Genomic DNA, 23,094 nt, shown 5'->3' on the forward strand with positions numbered 1-23,094 from the left:
TAACAGAACCAATAAATGAAGTATCTGTTGATGTATGCTTATGTGCTATAATTTGTGAATGAAAGGGACAATTGGCTATTGTTTATTTCATGGTAGCAAACCAGAATGTGGTGGTTAATCTTTGAACCTTGGTTTGTGTTTTATATTTGGCTGATCTAATTGGACCTGAAATTTACATAATTAAAATATTTTTGTTATCAAAATTTCAAAAAATAATACATAAATTCAATTTCTTGTAATATAACTACATCAAACAAACAATAAGCATAAAACAATCATAGCTAATAAATACAATAAATACAATATATATATATTACAAATAAGTGACAAGCCTCACTTAAATGAGAACTGAGAAGTCAAACTAAGAGAACTGAGAAGTCAAACAATGAGAAAAAAACAATTATACCAAATAAATATAATATATATATATATATATACAAACGAAAGTCAGAAATATGCATAGTATTGTAAAATTATGGAACTGAGTAGAGCATGATTACAGCAAAAGTACTTAAAAAATAACAACAATAAAGATGGATACAAAGTTTACATGAAAAATCTCCAAAATAAATTAGGGTAAAAACCACAAGCAAAGTAAAAGAATTTCACTATAATAAAAATATGAGTTACAAGTTTTTTATTAAAAAAAAGAACAACAACTTCTTCTTTCCTCTCCTCTCATGTAATAAAAGTAACACAGCTTTTTCATAGGCAAGAGTGTAATGTGAATAAAGGTTAATTAACTTATCTAATCTCACCCACCAACCAAAAATACTGTAGTCATTTTTGACAAATAAAAACATCACATAAATATAGCCCATCATCCATATTATTTTATCATATAGAATTTTAGGTTTTCTTTAAAACAAACACTTTATTCAAAAACCAAGTATCAAAAGGCCAAATAAATATTTTACGCGAGAGATCCGATATAAGAATTTATCACCGCCAAGTGTATAAATATAATAAATATAATGGTATTTAAACCAAATTAATTGATTGGGAATCTATATCATGTTTGATAATCTCAAAGCACAAGTGTCTCCCAGAGAAGAGTTCGACAACAGATCCTTTGAGAGCGAACGATCGAAGTTCCACATCATTGCTTTCCTTTTCTTTCCTAATTCGCCTTCCCTTCTTCTTCTTCTTCTTCTTCTTCTTCACCTCCGCCCAGATACCTTCTCCCCTTCTCTTCTCCGGCGACGCACCGACATGCTCTGGATCCAATGCCGCCTCCCTCCAACGCTGTCTCCCCCAGTCAACCTCCTCTCTTCGACCTCTAATCGAATCCCCAATCACAACCCTTGTTCCCTTTCCTTCTCTCCCAAGTTCTTGAATCCCATCCGGCTGCTTTGCGTCCAATTCGATTCCATCCGAAGCCGGCACCGCCGCTCTGCTGTTCTCTCTTGCAAGGGATCATCGGACGATCATCGGTTGGTGGATGGACCTGGAGATGAGGATCAGTTTATTGAGGCCTTTCTCCTCGTCTCAGGTGAATTCGTTGGTTCTTTTCAGTATCTTTTTTTTTTTCTAGTTTTTCTCTCTCGATGTTTAAATGGATATATTGCTATGATCTGTTGTGATTTTGATTGAGAAATATATGTTTTTTTTTTTTAACTGCATTTTGGATTTTTGTTCTGTTAATGTTATGTTGATAGATAATACACTTGCATTTATCGGTTTTTGATCCTGATGCTATGAAGAATCATTCGTGTGCAATGCTGGTAGCGTAGTGTTTGAAGCTTATCAACTACTGAATTCGCCATCTTCTCTTGATTTGTTCTCAAATTTGATAATATTCTTCGAGTTTTAACTCACTGATCAGGTTTAGGGATTGAGGTGTTGTTATGCTGTTGGCTGAAGAGTGAAATGCTGCAAGGTGTTTAGGTATATTTTTTGGATGACCTTTATCAATTACCTTGCTTTCACAGGTGAATGTTGGTGAGCTATGATGCAGGAAGAACTTTTTACATGTAGCCAGCTCAGATTTTATCATGGGAAGTTGATCTGCATGTGCTAGTATGGTTCTTCTTATTAGCTATCCTTGCAAAATTTTACATCATCTTGAAATTGAAAGCTGACTTTCTACGTGAATGAATAAATTGAATGATGATATGGCTTTTTGAATTTGACTTGGCTATTTATTATGCTGTGCATATTCTCTAGAAGCCATTTATTGGGGTCATTCTAAAATTTGTTGATGGTTTGTGACTAAATTCTGCGCTTTTCTTCATTATAGTTCTATTGTGAAGTGTTGTTTATGTTCAATATTTCTTTAGCTCTATGTAATTCTTAGACATTCATTGTATATTTAAGTGCAGAAACTGTCAGGCATTACAACCTTTGGAAAAACGGTTTTGTAAATGACACAAGATGGCAACCGCCTGGTCATATGTATCCTTTTTCCAATCACACAAAGGGGCCAAACTCAGATGTCAGTTCCATTGGTTATGGGTTCCTTCGTCGATATCAAAGCCCTACAATCTTTCTTAAAATTGCTTGTGAGGAGGATCTGTTCTTGCCAGTGGTTGTAGGTGTGTATATGCCAATGGTGTCAGCTTATTTTGGGCATAGTTTGGTGCATATAAAATTGATAGCCATTATCATTTTTTAATGAAGGGGAAAATGCTGTTGATATGCTTATGGCTTCTTTTGGAGAAGATGTGGATGAGGTAATTCTCAAATTTTTATACTGTGTGTTTGCATAATTATTCAACTATAATTTCATTACGGAATATGGGCTTCATGCAGGAATGTCTAGATCTGTATCAGTTGGTACAAAATTTGGTGGGGAAGTTTGGCTCTGTGGTAAGACATTTTGTGCCTGAGCGCTGCTTGTCTCAATAAGCATAGAAAATGTTCAAACTATGTTTGAACTTGACTTGAACTTGTTTAAATTGTCAAGCCAAACTTAAATGGAAATTCAGAAACTTGAAACTATGTAATAGAAGCTATCTCTAATTTTTCAGAAATATATTATAAACAGTCATCTATTTGCCAATGGGTTGCTGCTATTATTATGAAATACAGCTCAGGCTGTAAGGTTAGGGTAGTGGCCTTGACCACAAGAAATATTCAGAGCCTTGCATTGGTGAAGTAGACCATGGCATGGTCATCAGCTAGGAACACTTCTTGGAAGGTCTAACATAGTAAATTTTGGAAAATAAATTGTATCTTTAAATCTATTATTTTCTATTTGCAGGTAAAAATGGTGCGGATCACAAAAAGAGTACTCAATACATACTGTGCTCAAATTTTCTTCGAGAAGGTTTGTAATTATCTGCCTACTTAAATCTCTGCAGTCCTAGAATATGAATTTTATAAATTATAATAATTTTTAGAGTATATTGAATTTGTGAAGTGATGGTGTATATCCTCTTTTATGTAGTTTGAAGATAGAAGCAATTTTAGCATTGATGCACACCCCTCAGATGCTATTACTTTGGCAAAAAGGTCAAAGGTACGGCATACAGCATCTGCTGTGAACAGGTTTTCTTTTTGATGCTATAAATGTCTCTATTGATTGTTTTTTACGCTTTGGTGTTATATGATGTTGCTTGTTATCAAGGCTAGTTTTGGATGTTACTAATATTATATTCTCCAGTTTCGTAACTCCTTTCTTGTCTGCTTCAGTTTTTTGGTTTTATCTTTGTAGAGTGTGTGTTATTATTTATTAATCAGATTTAGAACTCATTTTGATGCAGGCACCAATCTATGTAAGCAAGGATGTTGTTCTAAAAGACACGATAAAAAATCTATATGGGACATGGAGAAGATCTAGTGTTAAAACCGTCTATGATGTAACCTTGGACAGGTAGCATTCATTCTCAAGCCTCATAACTGATGCCTTCAACTACAATTAGTAAAAGATATCTGCATTCTTCCCAAATAAGAGCTTGTAACTGATCATGTTTGTTAAAAGCACAGCATATTCAATAAGACTGTACCACTAAAAATGAGCAAGTTTGATCACTACGGTCAGCTTCTATGTGATTTTTTAACATTACACCTTAATTATTATTGACTATAAGCTATTTTGCAAGTAGCATCAAATTCGCACCCGTATTCCCTTTGACTCTAGTTACAAACCATTATAATACTGCAAATCATGGCAAATAAAACATGCAGAAATTGTTGTCAATCTCAGTTCAGGAATGCTCGTTTTTTCTGTATGTAGAAAAATGAAAAATTTTAAATATGCAGCAATATGAAACCAGGCTAACTGTATGCAGAAAGATCTATTAGGGCCCTTAAGTTATATTTTGGGTGTTGACTATAAAACTGTTTACCATGTTGCATTTGTTTCTGTTATTATTCAACTACAGTTTTGTACAATTTTTTAACCAAAATAATCATTTTATTCCTTGCAGTCTCATTTTTATTTTGACATATTTTAAAGTTTTGTTTTCAAGACCATCACGTAACTATGTTTCTGTCTCATAAGCTTAGTGTGGCACATGTTCTCTTTTTCTTTTTTCTCTAATTGTCATGGAATGACAACACATTCTAATATTTTCTGCTAAAAAATTGTGACAATTACATGCCTCTGTCTTTCTTCATCTTTAGAAAGTGGTTTCCCTTTAACATATTCCCAGCCCAAAAGATCCTAGATTAGCATACCATTTGACAGTTTTTGTTGCAGTATTGACAACTGAGGATTGAGTGATTTTTTTTTCAGTGCAGCAGATGGTCCTGATAAGCTCCTTGAGGAGCTTGATTTAATGAAGAAGATGGATATAGCAGTGCTGGAGGAAAGTTATGAAGATGCAGGCAAGTCTTTAAAAAGAAAGTCTTTCAATTCTTACTGAAGAAATTAGCTAGAATTATAAATGTTTCAATAATGCATGTGGTATATGCCAATTGTAACACATTGTTTGTTAATAGCTATATGGAGAGACAAACTCATGAACCTTCGCGCTCCAAAAGATGGACTTCAGATGAAGTAAGGTTTGAACACTATCCTGATGTCCCCTAATATTCAACTTGTGAGTAGAATATTTTGTTTGCATCTTGTATTTTCCTCGTCTTAAAATTGCTGCTTATCTTGTTGTGGATTGACCAAAAGACATGTCACACTTCATTTCAATATTAGACTATTCCACTACTTATTTATGCCATTAGTAGTCTCTTATGCTAAACCAAAAATTTTTCCAAATCTTTTTTTATCGGGGCCTATGAGACCACTTAGTAATGTCGGATGAGGAAAGAATAAAGGAAATCATGTCAAGTATGATATCAAGTTTGCATGCTTAAGGGATGATCCAGACAATGAAGACCATCTCCACTCTGCACTCTGCAGATGCTATTAACTAGAAAGTCATGTATGTATATATATATTTGTGTGTTTTTTGGTATAGTTAAATAATCTTATCTAGTCATGAATTAGGTTATCCTTGTGCACTAAGTTTTGTGTTTTTCTAGTGGATCTCTCGGATTATGTGTCATGCAAACAAGTTGTTTGGATGTTTTTCCATTTTTTTTTTTTTTAGACCATAATTTTTGGACCTCCACACACAAGCTCTTATTATGGCATTCTTTTACAGAGTTCTTGAAACATCTAGTTTAATTGGATTATTGTTAGAGTTTGCCATCTCTGACTTTTTTTATTGCTCTTATCTGACATAAAGGCTGATGTCATAAAATCTATGCACTAAATAGTATGCAGTTAAGATTAGTAATTGCAGATCATGGTCTAATAACTCTTGTGTTTGGTTGTCATGAAGATAGGTTTAAGAAGTGCAAGTAAGATAGGGTTAATTGCATTGTTTGTGTATCTTTGCATTCCTCTCTTAACGGTAGTTGTTATTTGTCAATGCGGTTTCATGCAGCTAAGAATTTAATGTTTTCAAGTGATGGATAGTTCACCTCCAAGAACAATAGTTGAAGCCGAAGCAAGGTATGTACAGCTGCATTTATATATAAAAAACCTTGAAATGTGAAGCTGAATGTGCTCATATTGCTTGGGCTTGGGAGCTGAGTCGTGGTTGTGTATTTTTTATTGACTACTTATATATTCGGTGTAAATAATATATATGGGCTTTTTGGTGTGTGCGCTTTTATTCAAGTTTCATTTTCATTAAAACTTACAAATGTGGTTCAGTTTTTTTCAAAATGCTTTAGAGAACATGCCTACGGAGCTTACTTCCCAAAACTTTTTTTATTTTTCTTTGCTTCGTATCATTATCTCACTCTCTGCATCAGTGGTTAAAAACAAAAGGCACAAGTTTGTTGCTCTATTTGTCAAATTATTGATTTCAGAAGTCAAGGAAAAATTCGTTGTGATGTTAACACGATGGAAGAAGAAAATAAATAAAAAAACAAATAATAAATAGGGGGGTAAAATATAAAGGCCATATTAAATACTTCTAAAATAATAAATCGAAACTACAATATAATAAACTAATAAAGGAAAGGAACAAAAACTCATTTAAGTGATAAAAACAAAAAAAAACAAAAACATATTTGCTCCATTCTTATTTATTAAAACAGAAGACGAAGAAGAAAAAGAAGAAGCATCCCTGCACTTGACATTGTCGATAAACAGTTTTTCACAACTTAATGATCACAATAGATTCAACAGTTTGATTCCACTATACATCATGGTTTATATGTACACTTATAATACCTTTAGTTTTAAGTTAACAAAACTCAATAATACAACAGCTCAAGCATCACAACGGATAAGACTTGTTAGTTTCAATTATATAATGCATATCCTTGTTTTCTCTCCATCCAAAATTGCACACCTGATGGATGGGTGCATCAGACCAAAATATAACAAAGCATGCGGTTGAACCCCCACAATCAACTGGTCTTTGTAACAAGGCTATTCATCCGGAAGTCATCAGATAATCTGGCGATGGATAACTTAGTAACACCATCTGCAGACATTTTTAGGACCAAAAAGGATCAAGTGATGCCTCCATTTCAGTGTATTCATCTTGACAAGCCAAAACATGATGGTAGAATCAAAGGGATAGAGGGGATACTTCCACCAACACCTAAAACCAAGCCATCCACCAGATGTACATCTTTCCGAGGTTTTTGTGTGATACTGCTTCGGCTATCAAGCGTCGTGCCTGTCCTTCTACAGCTAAAGGAAGAGATGGTGCCGCACCCACACCAACCACAACTCCTTGCAACCGAGCTTTGATGTTGCTAATTGCCCTCTGAAATTTAAGCAACAGAAAGTTCAAATCAGTTTCCAATAGTAGAATAGAGATTGGTTAGTACTTTACTAGTGTATGCTCATGAGAAATGGCGCAGATTTTTGTCAGACCTGAGCATGGGGATTTTGAACCTCTACTCCACTAGACTTATGAGATTTCGTCCACTCAACCAAGGGATCATGGATGAAAGTTTCAAGAACACTCATTAAAGTCTCCTTGTGTGCCCTTAGCACTGACAATGTGATCTCACATACCTTCAAAAAGACACCCTCGTAACCAGTGATGCCCAGACCATCAATCATGTTCTGCCAATAAGAAAACAATAAATGAATTAAGGATCATGTGATGTGATCGAGTACAATGAGACCCTTGAAAACTCAGAATACATGAACAGAAGTACAAAATTCCTACCTGTGTCAACCTGAAAGGTACCAGCTCAGGCTTCTCTAACTGCAAACCCTTATCAAACAAGCAGCTGAAATCCACATGAACAGTGTCACCAGTGGTGGAATCAAAAAGGATATTTTCCCCATGTCTGTCACCTAACCCTACAATATGCCCTACCATGGACCAGACAGCAGAGGTGTGAGCATAAGCAACCCTGGCCCGGAACCAAGCTGCTGGTTCCGAGAATGTGATCAGGAACCACTTGTGAAAAACTGGAGGGAACATCGGGAGAATCTTTGACTTGAGCATCTCATCTTCGGGCATCTTTCCTGAACACTGATCATATATCCTCTTGACCAGAGGATGGGTCTTCTGACGATCAAACTTCCCATCGGCTACATAGATGTCTTGAAGAATCTGTCGAAGCCCACGAGTGTGAGGCACCCATTCTACCATTCCACAATCCTCGGTAAGTGGTATTACTGCAAACGTGCGAATGTAGAGTTTTCTCCTCCGGCTCTCAGGGAATTTGGATAGCAGACGGTTGATCATTGCAGTGAACTCCATCATGCGAGCATCTTTCCTAAGATCATCCTTGGGTTTGCAAAGAAATGGATGATGAGCCCCATCACTTCCAAGAAAGACAACCTGAAATTTGAAACAGTAAATATATATTAAAAAAAAACAGATGTCACAGACAAGCTTGCTATCAACGGAAAGAAGTCAAGTAATCTAAAATTCTAAAACTAGAATCATTGATAATAGAAAAACATTGCACCATCTCTCATGTATTGGCTTGAAGGATTAAGTTTGTGATTTTTGCTGCCCACATCTAGCTTCATTTGTTTTTTTCACACAAATTAGTCTCCTTGATTCCCACTGTCCCTCCAAACATTTTGACGTTCTAATGTCTTCATTTTTATATTAAAAGCAGAATAATCTCACAATAATAATCTCAATTTACCTTCTTTGGCCGCTGAAGAGATGAAAGAACTTCAGCCTCATCTGCTATACCAATTATGGTAACATGATCAGAATCCGAGAAAACATTAACATCAGGCGGATCAGAGGCACTTGCATCATAAGATGGTAATGTAACAGTGAGAGCTTGTTGAAGTGGCATTATAATTCCTAGTGGCATCATTCGTTTTAATGCACTGAACTCAGTCAGGATGTTAATTATCCTTGCTTTTGGTTGCCCAGGATGAAAGCACAGCTTTATCAGATGATCAATTAGGCTGGCAAATTGAGTAAACAGGCTGCTGTTGTCTTTCCCACGTCGGATCCCTTTACGTGCTGCCTGTATAATCTCAGCAGCAGCTTCACGTCTTGCAGCAACAGTTGACTTTGACACTGCAGCCATCATCCAAAGAGCTTGCTGGGGATATTCTTGCAAAACAGATGTAATAATATGCTTAACAATTCGAACAATATCTTCATTTTGGTGGCAGATCCGGGAGATCAACTGAGACAAAACTGTAAGCCATTGATACGTGGGGAGATCTTTCAGGCAACCCCGCATGATGCTCAAGACCTGAAAAGCAGAAGTCAGAGGAGGAAAGACGGTGAGAAAGCAATTGTGCTAAAATTGAGCATATACCCTTGTATGGACAGTTTTCAAAGACTTGTTGGACGATAACCCATCCCTAAGATACCAGCTTCCAAATTCAAACCAAAGAGTTAACAATCTTGGTAGAGCTTGAAAGAGATCCTTATGGCCTCTGTGGAGTCCTTTTGCATAAAACAGTAACACATCAGGAAGGTAAGACCACCAAGGCTTCTCCTCCGTGTTGGAACTCAAAGATTGATTGCTAACAGAAGAAGATGACATCATTCCTTGTCCAGACCGCATACCCATTAGAGTATCCTCCTGCCTTTTCCTAGCATCAACAAGCAAATCATCACAATATTTGGCCATGAAAAAATATCCCTTCTCCCACTTAGGTTGTAACTCTCTGACTCTAGAATAAAGGTTGATAATGTCTTCCTTCTGCTTTTGACCAGTGCAATGAATCCATCTCGTGTACAAAAGAATTGTTTTAGCAACATTATGATTTTCTTTTGATGCCTGTGTGGTAGAAAAAGTTAGTGGATTAGGTAGAATGAGTGAAAGGCTAGTGAGAGACGAGATGGCAGCAGATCCCAAAACTTCTGCTGGCATGTTGAGAAGCAACTGCTGCAGTTCAGATAATGCAGAATCACATTTTCTTGTGCTCCAAAGAAGTTTTGCCTTCTCAATGTGAACATTTGGAGCACCTGAAGCTTGGGCTTCTAACACTGCTCGGTTAGCTGTTTCATAATGACCTGCAGAGCGGCACAGCTTTGCATATTGAAGCCAACAATTCCCAACTTGAGCTCCCATATTACTTGCAGTGAAAACTAACCGGCGGAAAGCTAGCAATGGCTCCCTTGCCCAAAGGGATGGTTGTGTGAAGCGAAGACGACTGTCCCAGTCCTTTATTAATTTTGAATATCCAGGAAGATCTTCACAAAACTGCTTTTCAAGAAATGATTCATCCCCAAGAAGAGCATGGAAGTCTTCCAATTCACGTATCATGTGAAGTTTTACCACAAATGGGTATGCACGCATGTAGGAGTCCATACCTGCAGCTGCCAAGGGGGCAAGCAATGCTTGTTTAGCCTGGGCAATCCTCTCAGCAACCAGAAACTGGTCTTTCTTCATCATTGCCTGGATAATCTTGGCAAGGCCCAAGTCAAAGGAAGCATTGCTCTCGATGTTGCTACATATTAAACCCTCTTTATCTGCAACGGAGAGATATTCTTCCATCAGATCCCATCTCCCTAACCTCCAAGCAGCCTGCACTCCTTGCATGCTCCACGTCTTCTTATATTGAGGTATTCTACAAATCAAACCATCAACATGGGTAACCATCGCTTGAAGGTGGCACATGTTCAACAAACTCTTCAGAACGTCTGCATGCCTCTGAACAGACTGAGGTTCCATCTGCAAAGCCTGTTCACATGAAGTCAGTACTTCAGCCCAATTTCCTACCTTTTCATTGATAACAAAATGGTCTTGAAGGTTTGAAGATTTCCTCAAGTTCGCAAAACCAGAAAGACCATCAGGCTCATCTAAACCACTATATATTTCCAACAAAAAAGAGATATCTTCGTCCGCAAATATCCCACTATTCTCAGCCGCTGGGTTAAAAGAACCTGATTTCTCCCGCACATGCGACTCAAAGTACATTAGAGCACGAGCATGCGCCTGGCAACGAAAGGAAGACTTCGCAAGGGTAACTTTTGGTATGGCAGACAGCAACCCTGAGACATTACTGCACTGGACAAGGAGGTCCTGCGAATCCACATGTGGATTAGACCCACTTTTCAACTTGGCAGTTTGCTTTGATCCTGATGCACACATTGACTGCGAGAGAGCAATTTCTTGTTTGAGATCATCAACCCATTGCCCAAGATTATCAAGAAGTGTAAACACAGCCTGGACACAAACCTCACTCTGCCCACCTGTGATGCCATGAACAGCAGCAGCACTGTTCTCTGAAGCTTCTGCATCAAGAACTGTTAATATCTCCTCATTTATGCCATTACGAGCCTCATGGGTACCATGGCAGACAGCATTTAGTACAAGATAAGGTAACAGGTAAAGAGCTGTCTGCATGTCATGACGAACAATCCCACGGCATGCACTGAAAATACCAGAACGGGAACCAGTTGCATGTGCAGTTAACTTCCTGATCCAGAAGAAAATCCATCTTCTGAATGACATTGTTGGACGATAAATGGGACCAGGGGATGTGGTGTCAGTCGCACTAGGAAGTTGGAATCTTGATGTCAAGCATGGTGCAATAATATCCTTAACATAATTAGAAAAGCGGTCCCACAATCTCTGACCCCTCTTTCTTGCTGTACTTTCATTGGAGCCTTCAGAATTGTCTATCTCCACATGCTCCTGTATGCTTCCACTGAGCGACTCTTGGCATCCTGCCAGCTTGAGAAGCTCCTGTATAGCCAATGCTGCTGAATCCTGGACAATGGTATCAGAAGCAGCTCTAAATGCCCTCGCTAAATGCTTGTGGATTAACTCAAAGATTAGATCATCATCAGAACAAGCAATCTTAAAACGCTCACTAGATATTCCCTTAAACTTAGCAGGGTCAACAGCACCAAGTGCCCCTAAGCAATCTGCACAGACTAATTTCAGCCTCTGCCCTACAGCAGTTCTTGATTCCTCTGCACACCCTCTGAGCAAGGACGTGATCAAGGAACTAATTACATCCAAATCTGTGAGGGACTCACCAGATATAAGAACCATGACATCTTCTCTTTTTATGTTCAACAATTTGCTCAACTCACAGGCCACCATATACCTCACATTTAAGCTCTCATGGTTCAGACCATCAATGGCATCTCTTAATTGATCTCTGAGGGTCATTGATCCCCTTACCTCCTGTATAACTTTGTTTACTTCTGATACCTCTGGTACACTAGGTAGCAGTGGGAGTTCACGTATTTGCTGCTTAAGAACCAATTTGTTCTCAAGAATCAGGTCTTCCAAAACTTCAACCATTTTTTTCAAATGCAAAGAAGGCATTTCCATGCACCGTTCCAAGGATGGAATAAAGGCCGCTACAACTTGAGATATCACATGCTTAGTGCTAGAAGGTGAAAGCTTCGCCAATTGTTTGATAAAGAAATGCAAAACATTAAGACCATCAGTTTGAAGGGCTTCTTTGTCAATTGCATACATCAGTAGGACCATGATTTTGGGCACATAAGTACTGAGATAAGAGCCCATCATCTCAATCAACTTTTCTATCCGTTTCAATGCCTGCTTCTGAATCAAGAGGTCATCAGCATGAAGCATTTTCCTATCAATGCTGTTTAGCAGACCAACAAAATGATTTTTCAGAAAACCAGGAAGATCATCAGAGCCTGTCAAAATTGTAGCCACGTCCTGGATCATCTTAGGAACTCTTATTGTCCTGACAATAACACATTAACAACAATAAACAGTACACAAATATAAGGTCCATTTTGAAGGCAAAGAATTTATGTATGAAAGCACTTAAATGAATAATATTACCTTTTGTCGATTTCATCCATGTCCCCCTCACCAGTAAAACACAGAAGTTCATCTAAGAGTTGGGGCAAAGCAGCTGAAAAAATCTCTCTATTGTCAGATCCTGTTTCTACCTGATAAAAATGCAAAACAGAGGATAACTCCTGCCCATCTGCATGGAAAAGCGCAAAAGCAAGCACTTTTGGCAACCAATTAACAACCAGTGGTACAAGATCTGTGTTCAAATAGTTTGCCAACTCATGCAATATGATGACTGCTTGATGGTTATGCTTTTGAGAAACCACAAGCTTAGGGATAACAAAAGGAACCATTTTTCCAATAAGTTCCTCAACCCTGACTCCAACAACAGCTTCTGCAAATTCTTTGACCATGGCTGGTCGACTCACAAGCCTTAAACAAAGATGATCAAAGAGCACATCTCGAATATGAAAAGATTTAGAGAAAATTAGTTCAAAACCACCTTTACGATTAACAAAGCAAGACTTCTTTATTAACCTTGAAGCAGTAATTCTTACAATCAGATTAGGATTATCAAGCTGATCAACAAACAAGATAAGTCCACCCACAAAAAGTTGATTGTGGCTGCCAATGACACTCATAACCTCAGCCATTGATTCCAGGAGAGTCTCAAAGACTTGTGGATCTTCTGCTCCTGCCAAAGCATGTTTTATTCTATCAAAAATTCCGTGCTCTTTTGTATTGCATGTTCCCTCTTCATCCATAAATAAGCAATCTAGAATGTGATTCTGAAGAAAGCAGCTTATTTCAGAAGAAAATGCTTCCCTCATGGCCCTTGTTTTGTGAAGCAGACAAAAATCAATATACTCAATCCACTGTAATCTTGTTTTCAGCAGAACATCTCTGGCTGAATGCCTAAGAATACGAGACATTACTTGAACACCAACAGTTTGGAGCTCCTCTGACAACTCAACAGAAATAAGCTGAAAGAAAATGTGGTGCAGATAAATAAAATCAAAATCAACATTAGGGCTTCCTGTTGGTAGATGGGGCATGCTGACACTACGCCATTGCTCTTGGTTGTGCACAACAGAATTGTCACACTGAGGACACCAGAATCCTCGCAATAAAATATCCAAGGTATTAATATGAATTTCATAACTATCACCAAAGAACAACTTGCAAGAACCATCCACTGCATATGAGGGTTCAATAGAGTGATGAAGACATGACAAGTATCCAAGGGAAAGGAGAACAGATTTGCAAACTTGATCACCTCTATTGCTACCCATTGACCTGGGAATTTATCAAGAGTAAACAATATTAACAACAAATTCAGAACTACAGCATGTTTCTTAAACAAGAAAGCTTATAGAATCAGTCATCACCAACTAGTTTTATAATGGAATTCACATTCTCACTAATAGCATTACTGACTTATGACCTTAGGCTTTCTACAGTGAAAGCAAATCATGTTTCCTTTCCATGTGTGAGCAGACTCTCAAAGAGGCTACAAGCATTCAACAAGATTTGGTAACATGGTATTTCAAATTTTCATATTAAAGCCTTCTTAAACTATGAACATAGGCTAGCAGGCATTTTATCAAAGATCTTTCTCTACATGAAACCTAGTAAGATGATATCAAAGATCCTGAGCTTCCAAAAAAAAAATAGAAAGAAAGATTCTATGATCATGTAATTCCCATCAACCTGAACACAAAGAGAACTGAAGTCACTGTTTGTCCAGCCAACTCTTAAACGAAAGGCTTACAAAAATTGAGATGGTGAAACTTCGGTGGGAACTAACAACTTGAGACTGGGGTTCTTAGCTCAACAAAACATCTCATCTCATCAAAGGGAATAGAAAGCATTCATCCAGAGAATCTCAAGCACTTGGTAGATAATTCGAGGCCCACTTTGAGCAATTCATATTTCCATCCCTTGATTGGATTTGTATATATAACAATTGTCTAATACTGCTCAGAATCTTAAAGTGGAACTATGGACACATAAGAAAAAGGTCTGTCAATCATGAGACAGCTTATTAGGCTGCAAACCCGCTTACTTTTCAGAGAAAGAAGCAAATAATTTTGTAGTTGACCGCAATAGAACCTGTATACTGATTTTTCACAAGTTCAGGCATGTTGAGCACATTTTATACAAAGTCACAAACAACCAAACCCATTTGATCTATAGGGAAACCAAACCAATGGTAGAATTGATAGAATAGAACAATGAGACAAAACATAAAAGAGATGATAGAGCAACCTATCTAAAACATAAAAGCAGCATAACATCAAGTAAACAAAAACCAAGATTAATTCAATCTTTAATCAAAAAAATAAATAACATGCTAATGCTTCAAATTAAGGAACTTGATCATTCATAACGTCTTCAATCAGGCTTCAAAGCATTAGCTTGTTTACTCTCCCTATGAAGTGGCAATTTTCAAAATCAAAATTATGCAAAAATGATCAAACAAATAGTTGTCTAACTATGGAAACAATCAAATTAAGTTATTGAATAATAGCCAGAATTAGGCCATCATATAAAGCCGGAAAATATGGTTGAGTTAAAGAGAGAGGTTGAAAACCTTTAAAAAAAATAACATATCTACTTACTTCAGTCTATTCCACATACTTGCCAGCGGAAGGTGACCTGAGTACAAGACAATCACAGGCATTGATATCAAAGCTTCAGCTTTAACTACTTCAGCTTCATCAAGGATAGCCAAGTCAAAAACTTCAAGAATGGAGTCAATGCTTTTCTTCATGCTAATTTTAGATAAAACTTGAATACAGAGGCATTTTAGCTTCCATAGAGTATGATCTTGTGACACAAAACAGGGATTTTTCCATGCCAATTTTAGTAATTCTACAAGATCAGCATGTTTTACAATTTCACAGTTAAAGCTTGTTGTGTCATTCAAGTAATCATCATCTTGAAACAACTTCATCCTTGTGAGAAGAAAACCTGCGTTACGTATACAGCTTAATAAATAGTATTGAAACATACTATGAAAGGCGTCGCAACATATGGGTAGTATGTTAACATCAAACTTTAGAAAGCAAAAACAATAAAATCTGAAATTGTCCAGAACACAACCAATAAATGGCAACACTAGAGCACAAACTGACTACAATATGGATCTTGTGACTATCATAGGTCACAAGAAATAAAAAATAATAACAACATGAAAAAGAGTAGGATTTGTCATACATTTCTCTTGATCGCCCGAATAAAATAGCAGATAACTCTAAAGAAAACAGAACAATACCAGAAATTCATTAATAAGACATAAGAGTTATATAATTTATAGCACTGAATCTATCACCAGGACTCAGACTCATTTTGTTTGAATCACACATGATGAAAACCTGGCGACAAACAGGATTGACAGAGTTGATTAGGCAAAATAGATTGGATTTCTTGTTCAAATACCTCAACATGCAAAAAAGGCATATATTGTTCAACACATCAACTAAGATGCTGACAACAAAACCTTGTCTTTCTCCTTCATGTTGATATGATTGCACAACAGTAGCTTGTACTTGTACAGGTACTCAAAGTCACTCCTAATTGCGTCAATTACGCCATTAAAACCCATTGTCAAAGCCTAATTGTGAAAGGATTTTTTCCTTGTTAGTAGACTTTTAGTATCATGTCAAATGCAAACCAAATACATTATGAACTCAATCCAAACCAAAAAACTAAGCTAATAGGATGAAAGATGTAGATTTATATATTATGAAACTAATGTTATGAAAATATTTTTTTTTAAATAATATTATGAAAACAAATAATGAATAAATCTCAGTGCGACCATCACAAAATAAAAAATGAAGTAGCACTCCTCCTAAAATATAAATTAAACTAATGTTATACCACTGCATTAATCCATGCCATCCCCATACTTTCGAATTTCTCTTTCTAACATACATTAACCCATGTGACCCCAGCCATCTTATTCATATTTGCTTTTAAGGTTTTTTTCTAACGTTATTTTTATTTTTAGATTTTATTCCCCCATTTCTCTTTGCACTCAATGTTCATTCGTTTAAAGTTTCAGTCATGTCCTATTAAATTCATGTATTTGTATCTTAAATCTAATATAGATTTTCACAAACTCTACTGAAATTTAGATAAGTTCATGTTCAAAACATTTTAATTTTTATAACTTCATCTATGGTTTCAAGCTTTGATCATCATAACCTTTTTTGTCAAAAAATAAAAAGAAGAAGAAAACCAACTAAATGTGATAAAGAAATATGACTGCATTTGCATTGAATATTTTCACTGCAAAACAACAACCATAAATAAACAAGCTAAACTTGAATCAATGCAAAATATTTTTACATGTCTTCAATTTTGAACATATAAGCTCATCCTACTCTAATTTCTAAGTGAATAAGTAATGATCCAATAAAACTAACTCACAAAATAGCATCAATGGTAATCATATTAAGAGCTTCAGGAGGTAGTGAGACATATTTTTACTTTATCATGTTCTAAATTCAATTTACTTCTAAAAGTTTGAGTTATCTCGAATATTTCCCTATTTGGCAATTACTCTTGAAAGTAAGGTTGGACATAGATCGATCTATGGTATGGGTTTTTAAAAGAAAGACTAGGGTTTACGGAAGATGATAAAATCTTTTGTCATCTCTTGTTGAAGAAGAGAGCTTTAAAGCAAAATGAAACACAGAAGTTAGAATTACATGCACCGATGTACATTAAACAAAGAAAACCAAAGAGGGTTGGAGTCATATGAGTTATTATATAGTAAGGGATGATGTGATAGATGAGTTAAAGAGGCATAACGTTAGTTTTGTAAATATTTTAGGAAAAGCGTTATTGTAATAATTATTTATTTTAATAATGTTATAACCCCTATTTATATCTATATTTATTAAATGGGATGAGCGTCTAATCCCCATTTATCCACCACAATAACATGGCTATGTTCATAATCCTAAAAAACATATTTTCTTATACACATCTAAAAATTAGAGATAAATCCATTTAAATATATATATATATATATAGTCTATAACCATAAGCCAAGATCAAATTGACTCACTCATCAAAATAATTTTATTTTAACTAATATTGATTAAATTAAAATTTGGTCAACTTCACAGGTATGTTTTCCATCCAAAACCATTTCAAACATCCAAATCTTCAACCCAACATCCAAACCCCCTTCCAAACATGCCCTAGGGGTTTAAATACATAAATTTTATAATATAAACACGACTAAGCTTTTGGTTTTTAAATGCATAAATTTTACATGCTGCTATGAAAATCTTCAATAACTAACGATTGTTGAGAGCACAGACTCCTTAGTTATTTCACATTTTAAAAATATATTAATATTTTATTTGATAAGGCGATGAGATTAAGTTTGGGGAACACAAACAAGAATTCAATTTTTAAAGGGGATTAAAGAAAGCTATTTTCCCCCGCACTATACAGGAAGTAGGCCATTTTTATTGGGTGGGGAGAAGGGAAAAGGGGACACTGGATAATATCTCTTATTGAATTAACCGATGCAATGCAAAGCAATGGCGTTGACTTCATGAATAAAGGTGGAATTGGGCTGGAAGACAACCACAATGCATAGGATTAAACAGCAAGCTATCCTTTTTTCCCCTTCCAATCTTGCACTGTCGCCCACCAAATAACTAAATTTCCTTTGCAATTTGCTTCTCAAATGGATGTGCGATTTCCTGATTGACTGAATAAATAATATGACTAAGGATGGTCCGCAAATATCCTTGTGTCCTTTTAAATAAAAAGGAATCTGATGATAGGTTTCAGATTAGTTTTCAAATGTAATTTTGATTTGCACCAAAGAGAAATCCCTCAAGATTCGTTTTCAATGAATTTTATTTGTTGAATGGGCTCTCATTCCACGCCAAATGCGAAGCAAACCAAAACAATCAAAGAGAGAACTAGCAATTCATTGATAAATCTATAGACTCCAACCTACTTCTAGAAATACATGCCAGAGGTACCACACTCTTATAAAGAGATCAACAATAACCCTAACTAGATTTTTTAGTTGGTAGATAAGAACATCAGGCTAAGAGAATTATTTTCAAATATTGGGTTAGAGCAAAAACTTTTTTTTAAACTAACCAAAGTTTGGCTTAAATTAATATATTTTTGTTCAAATAATTAATTTTTTATAAAATTGATGTACAGTGCTTATCCCACTTCGTTTGGCCAAGCGAATAGGTGTAAAGACAATATTATCTTCTTAAACTAAACTAGGGCAAAAGCCTAACAAGACATAAATAACCATGAAACTAAATAATACGGCTATAACAACAACAAAGCATAAGTTTTTTTCTTGTATAATTGAACTAGGAAAATAAGCAGAAATATTTTAGCAGATGACTAATAGTAAAAAATAAGCAAGCATATATTCTCCAAAAATGTGCCTCCATTTAGATGAAACTGAAAGGTAGTTATTACACATATGTAACCACCACCAATACAACTGCTCTATTAAACATGAAGCTATGGAAAAAGAATGCTATTTTGCCAGCCAGGCTTTTATATGCATAAAATTGAAAGTAAGTTATTGAATACATAACCTAGTACTAATGGGGAATATTTTATGGACATAATCGAAGTTGAAAATGAATATGCCAAGAAGATGCAATTGCCTTTTGTGTTAAGAACACACAAGTTCAAACTTGAAAAATAAATGAGAAAATTTGAAATAGATAAGTTCTCACCTTGTAGAAGCAGAACACTATGAACAGCTTCCAAATATATGGATATATCAAATTCAAGAAAGTCTTCTTCTTTAGCCTAAAAAACATCAATTAATCAAAAAGCTAAGAACAAACAGCCATCAACTAAAAGTTCTGGAAACAAGTTTTTCTATTCTTTCTAATTTACCTGCTTGCATATCCAAGGTATCCATGAAAGCACTTGCTGAAAGATGTTGACAGAAAGCCCCATTTCAGGATAATCATAATAGGCAAGACAAAGCATGCTAAGAGCTCTTAATGCAGTTGCTGGCTTCAATGAAACAGTTCTGCAACATTCAGGTTTAAGAAGACCAACAAATTTTAAGAGTGATTTTTGTAGCTCAAGTGCATATTCTTCATCCAACTTGCATGACAGTAAACCAGCAGTGCCATTACCAAAAAGTATGTTTGACCTCTGAAGCAACTTATTTTCTTCTATTTTTTGACGTTTACGGTGATAGTCATCATTGCTCTCAACTGATCGTTTCTGGCCAGCTTTTGGTAACACAAGTTTCTTGGTACTTTCCAACATGTTTCTTCCAACATCAACATCTTTATCAGCCAAGCAACCACAGCAAACATCAATAACCATTCTGATGCAATTAATTAATGGCAAGCAAGGTGTTGGAGAGCACAACAAAGACAAGATGATTCCTGGCCTCCAAATATGAGTAGGGCAAATTTTAGCAATACGTAAGTATGCACTACACATAGCAACCTGAAAAGACTTAGCAATTCATCATCTTTCATACCTTAATGTAATTCATGCCTAGGAAAAAACTCAGCAAGTAAGAAAGCACCAAACATGGAGCCAGGGGTCAAACCTGAAGTTCAGAGCTTTGTGTCCTCTGAATTGACACAGGAAAAATCTTGGCTATTTCACCAGCTATGTTCTCAACAACATCATCTTGACAGGCTGATAATAATGCATGAAGACAAGTGCCTAGGGCAGAATCATAAGCTGTATCTCTGCAACAAAGCCTTGTCAGTCTCTCCTAATGCCTCACCACAAAAGGTACCACTAGAAGCAAAAGAAGGAAGATGCGCAAGTCCAAATAAAAATTAATAATAAGAATAAACAAAGGCTAATATCTAGTAAACTCGCACTTACCAACCTAGAGGTCCTTGAGATATTTTTATAATTTAGTTGATCTGAATGAGTTTAAAAGTCTGAGAAATATATAAACAGAGATAAACTCAACCTGAAATGAATGGCCAAAGTTAAAGGATTAATATTGATCAATGAATAGGAATTCTATGGCATTCCCCTACAAACACAAGATTTATTTTAACAAGGAAGCCCATAATAATCCCCTATACATAACTGAAGATTACTCCACAATGTAAATCACACAACAGTCATAGATGGTGTCCAATGGAAATCAATGATACCTATACTAATTGCAGAAACTATAGCTCAACGACCACAAGAGGAATGTCAAAAATATAATGTACCTGAATATGGAAACTTCCTTATCATCTTGCTCCGAAATACATGATATTGATTTGATGATCTCTTCAACAGGAACTACATCTACATCTATAACGGTCGCCACTATCCGTGCAAAATCAAAGCAAGCCTGACAAGATATCGGAAACATAAAGGAGACTTCTGAGATATAAATCACAAGAAAATTTTACTACTTCAACCATCTTCAAAAACAGATGAATCATCCAACAACTCACCCACCATGTGCAGTGTCGCATCTCCATAGCACAAAAAGGAACATGCTTTATAAACAAAAGATGTGCTAACAAGCCCTTCCACATATAACGTCCCCTCTGTCAGGAACCTGCAAACAAGCTTAACCAGCCACGCAGCAAAATGCTGCCACCTCACCTCACTGGTAAGATCAACCAACACCCCAGGACCATCTGGTGGGCGACAACTAGCAAGTAGCTCCCCAAAAAGCACTGGAGCATCGGATATCAAAGAAAACGACTCACAAAAACACTTTACTGACACTTTATTCAAAGGAACTGGGGCAGATTTCTTCTTATACAGCAAAGCAATACAGGAAACATCTGTGCATTTGATTCGGGTCACATTCAGATTGTAAATTGAAATACAGGGATATGATATGAGCAAGAATTGGAGACTACCTTCGACAGCGACCATAGCGTCCAAAAAGACCTGGCGATAAGCTTCACGGTCGCCCGAACGGAGGAGGGTGAGGAGGGAAGAGATAGTGTCAAAAATAATCCCATGACGAACTCTGAAAGAGAGACAAAACAAGGATTAGATCTCAAATTGGGGATGAGATAAGAAAATAGGGTTAGGGTTTAGAGTCGGGACCGGAAGGCAGGTTCCGCGAGGAACGGGAGGATACGGCCAAATGCTGGGAGGACGGCGGCGGAGCGGCCATGGAAGAAGACGCCAGGGAAGTTGCGGGCGGTGTGGGAGAGAAGCTTGAGGACGGCCGTGACCTCGCGCTCGTTTGCTGTGAAACCTTGCAGGATTAAGGAAAACCAAGAACCAAGAAAGAGATGGAGGAGTAGAGAGAGAAGATATACCGGTGGAGGAGGGAAGCACGTAGGCGAGGAGGAGATTGGGAAGGACGGTACGGAACTTGGTCTCAAGGGGGTCCTCACCGGCGCCGGAAATGGAGGAGGAGGAGGAGGAGGCTGCGATCCTCTCGCGCAGTTCGTGGATGAGGTTGGAGAGGTTCGCCATGGAAGGCGGCGAGGGTTTCCCTCGCCCTCGCACTCGCACTGGCCAAGATGATGGAGATTTCCCTCCTGATTTCGAATGGATTAAGAATTAAACTTGGGTTATTTAAAATAATAATAATACACACACATATATATATATGTAGATATATTTATTTATAATATAGGTTTTTTTTCTAAAATGTTTTTATTTTTTATTTTTTTATTTTTATTTTTATTTTTATTTTTATTTTAAGAGAGAGGTGGGCAAGTGATAAGCCAATTTTTTTTTAGTAATGATATTTAGACCGAATTAATAGGTCGAATTAATAGTCGAAATAATTTGGATGCCAAGTTGGCATCTATGTTAATATCCATGTTATTCTTTATTTTATTTTTTTTTTATAAAAAAATAATTTCTTTTTTTATCATCTAATAAGTTAAAAACCCCCTCTCTAAACTCTAAATAATAAATATCAAATATCAAATCCCCTACGGGATTTAATGTTTATAATTTAAGGTTTAGGATTTAAGATTTAGGGTTTATGTTTTAGGATTTAGGGTTTAGGGTTTATGTTTTTTAATTTTTGGTAAAAGATTTTATGATATTTGATTTAATATTTTAAGGTATTATTAGTGTTTAGAGTTTAGAATAAATTTGTAAACTTAAAAATTATAAAACAAAAGTTTAGATTATAAAAAAATTATATCTTTTGTAAAAAAAGAGATAGATAAAGAAAGATGTGAATGTTGACATAGATGCCAACTTGGCATCCAAGCCATTCAGATTACTAATTCGGCTTATTAATTCAACCTAAATAGCATTACTTTTTTTTATAAAATTTAAATATTTACGTAAATATGTAGGTCAATTATTTTTTTAATATTAAAATTAAGAAATAAAAAAACCAGTCCAAATAATAGAGGTTGGATTGATAAAAAAGCCACCAGTATTATCTAAATATTGTTTTTTATTAAATAATAAAATAAATATTTAATCACTACTTAACAATAATTTATGAGTAATTAAACCAATTAAGTGTCGAAGTTGATGCTGAATTTAATTTAAAATAGCAGTAATTACCATAAAATAATCAAGGAAATA

The 23,094-nt window shown here is 36.0% G+C and overlaps 2 protein-coding genes across 6 annotated transcripts; one reads left to right on the forward strand and one right to left on the reverse strand.

Annotated features, from left to right (window-relative positions):
* Positions 1-1,014: 1,014 nt before the first annotated feature.
* On the forward strand, positions 1,015-6,029 carry LOC120271682 (bifunctional nuclease 2). The gene is made up of 10 exons (XM_039278361.1): positions 1,015-1,492; positions 2,322-2,534; positions 2,620-2,672; positions 2,752-2,808; positions 3,203-3,268; positions 3,389-3,460; positions 3,705-3,814; positions 4,679-4,770; positions 4,885-4,942; positions 5,829-6,029. Exons 1-10 carry the CDS (start codon positions 1,015-1,017, stop codon positions 5,830-5,832), a joined length of 1,203 nt encoding a protein of 400 aa, XP_039134295.1. The 3' UTR covers positions 5,833-6,029.
* Positions 6,030-6,559: 530 nt separating this feature from the next.
* LOC120272332 (serine/threonine-protein kinase ATR) lies at positions 6,560-22,092 on the reverse strand. Of its 5 annotated transcripts, XM_039279146.1 has the most exons (15): positions 21,855-22,092; positions 21,637-21,781; positions 21,444-21,556; positions 21,031-21,365; positions 20,796-20,920; positions 20,165-20,309; positions 19,489-20,058; positions 19,323-19,398; positions 15,198-15,549; positions 12,622-13,872; positions 9,157-12,520; positions 8,521-9,090; positions 7,581-8,204; positions 7,280-7,474; positions 6,560-7,169 (listed from the first exon to the last, which is right to left on the reverse strand). In XM_039279146.1, the coding sequence occupies exons 1-15, from the start codon at positions 22,012-22,014 to the stop codon at positions 7,002-7,004; spliced, it is 8,193 nt and encodes a 2,730-aa protein (XP_039135080.1). In that variant the 5' UTR covers positions 22,015-22,092; the 3' UTR covers positions 6,560-7,001. The 5 variants fall into 5 exon arrangements, with proteins under 5 accessions (XP_039135080.1, XP_039135079.1, XP_039135081.1 ...); XM_039279145.1 differs by having other exon boundaries at positions 21,031-21,556; XM_039279147.1 differs by lacking the exons at positions 20,796-20,920; positions 21,031-21,365; positions 21,444-21,556; positions 21,637-21,781; positions 21,855-22,092 and having other exon boundaries at positions 19,489-19,994; positions 20,165-20,274.
* Positions 22,093-23,094: the final 1,002 nt, after the last annotated feature.

Source organism: Dioscorea cayenensis, chromosome 11, assembly GCF_009730915.1.
Source record: "Dioscorea cayenensis subsp. rotundata cultivar TDr96_F1 chromosome 11, TDr96_F1_v2_PseudoChromosome.rev07_lg8_w22 25.fasta, whole genome shotgun sequence".
Lineage (NCBI taxonomy): Eukaryota > Viridiplantae > Streptophyta > Magnoliopsida > Dioscoreales > Dioscoreaceae > Dioscorea > Dioscorea cayenensis.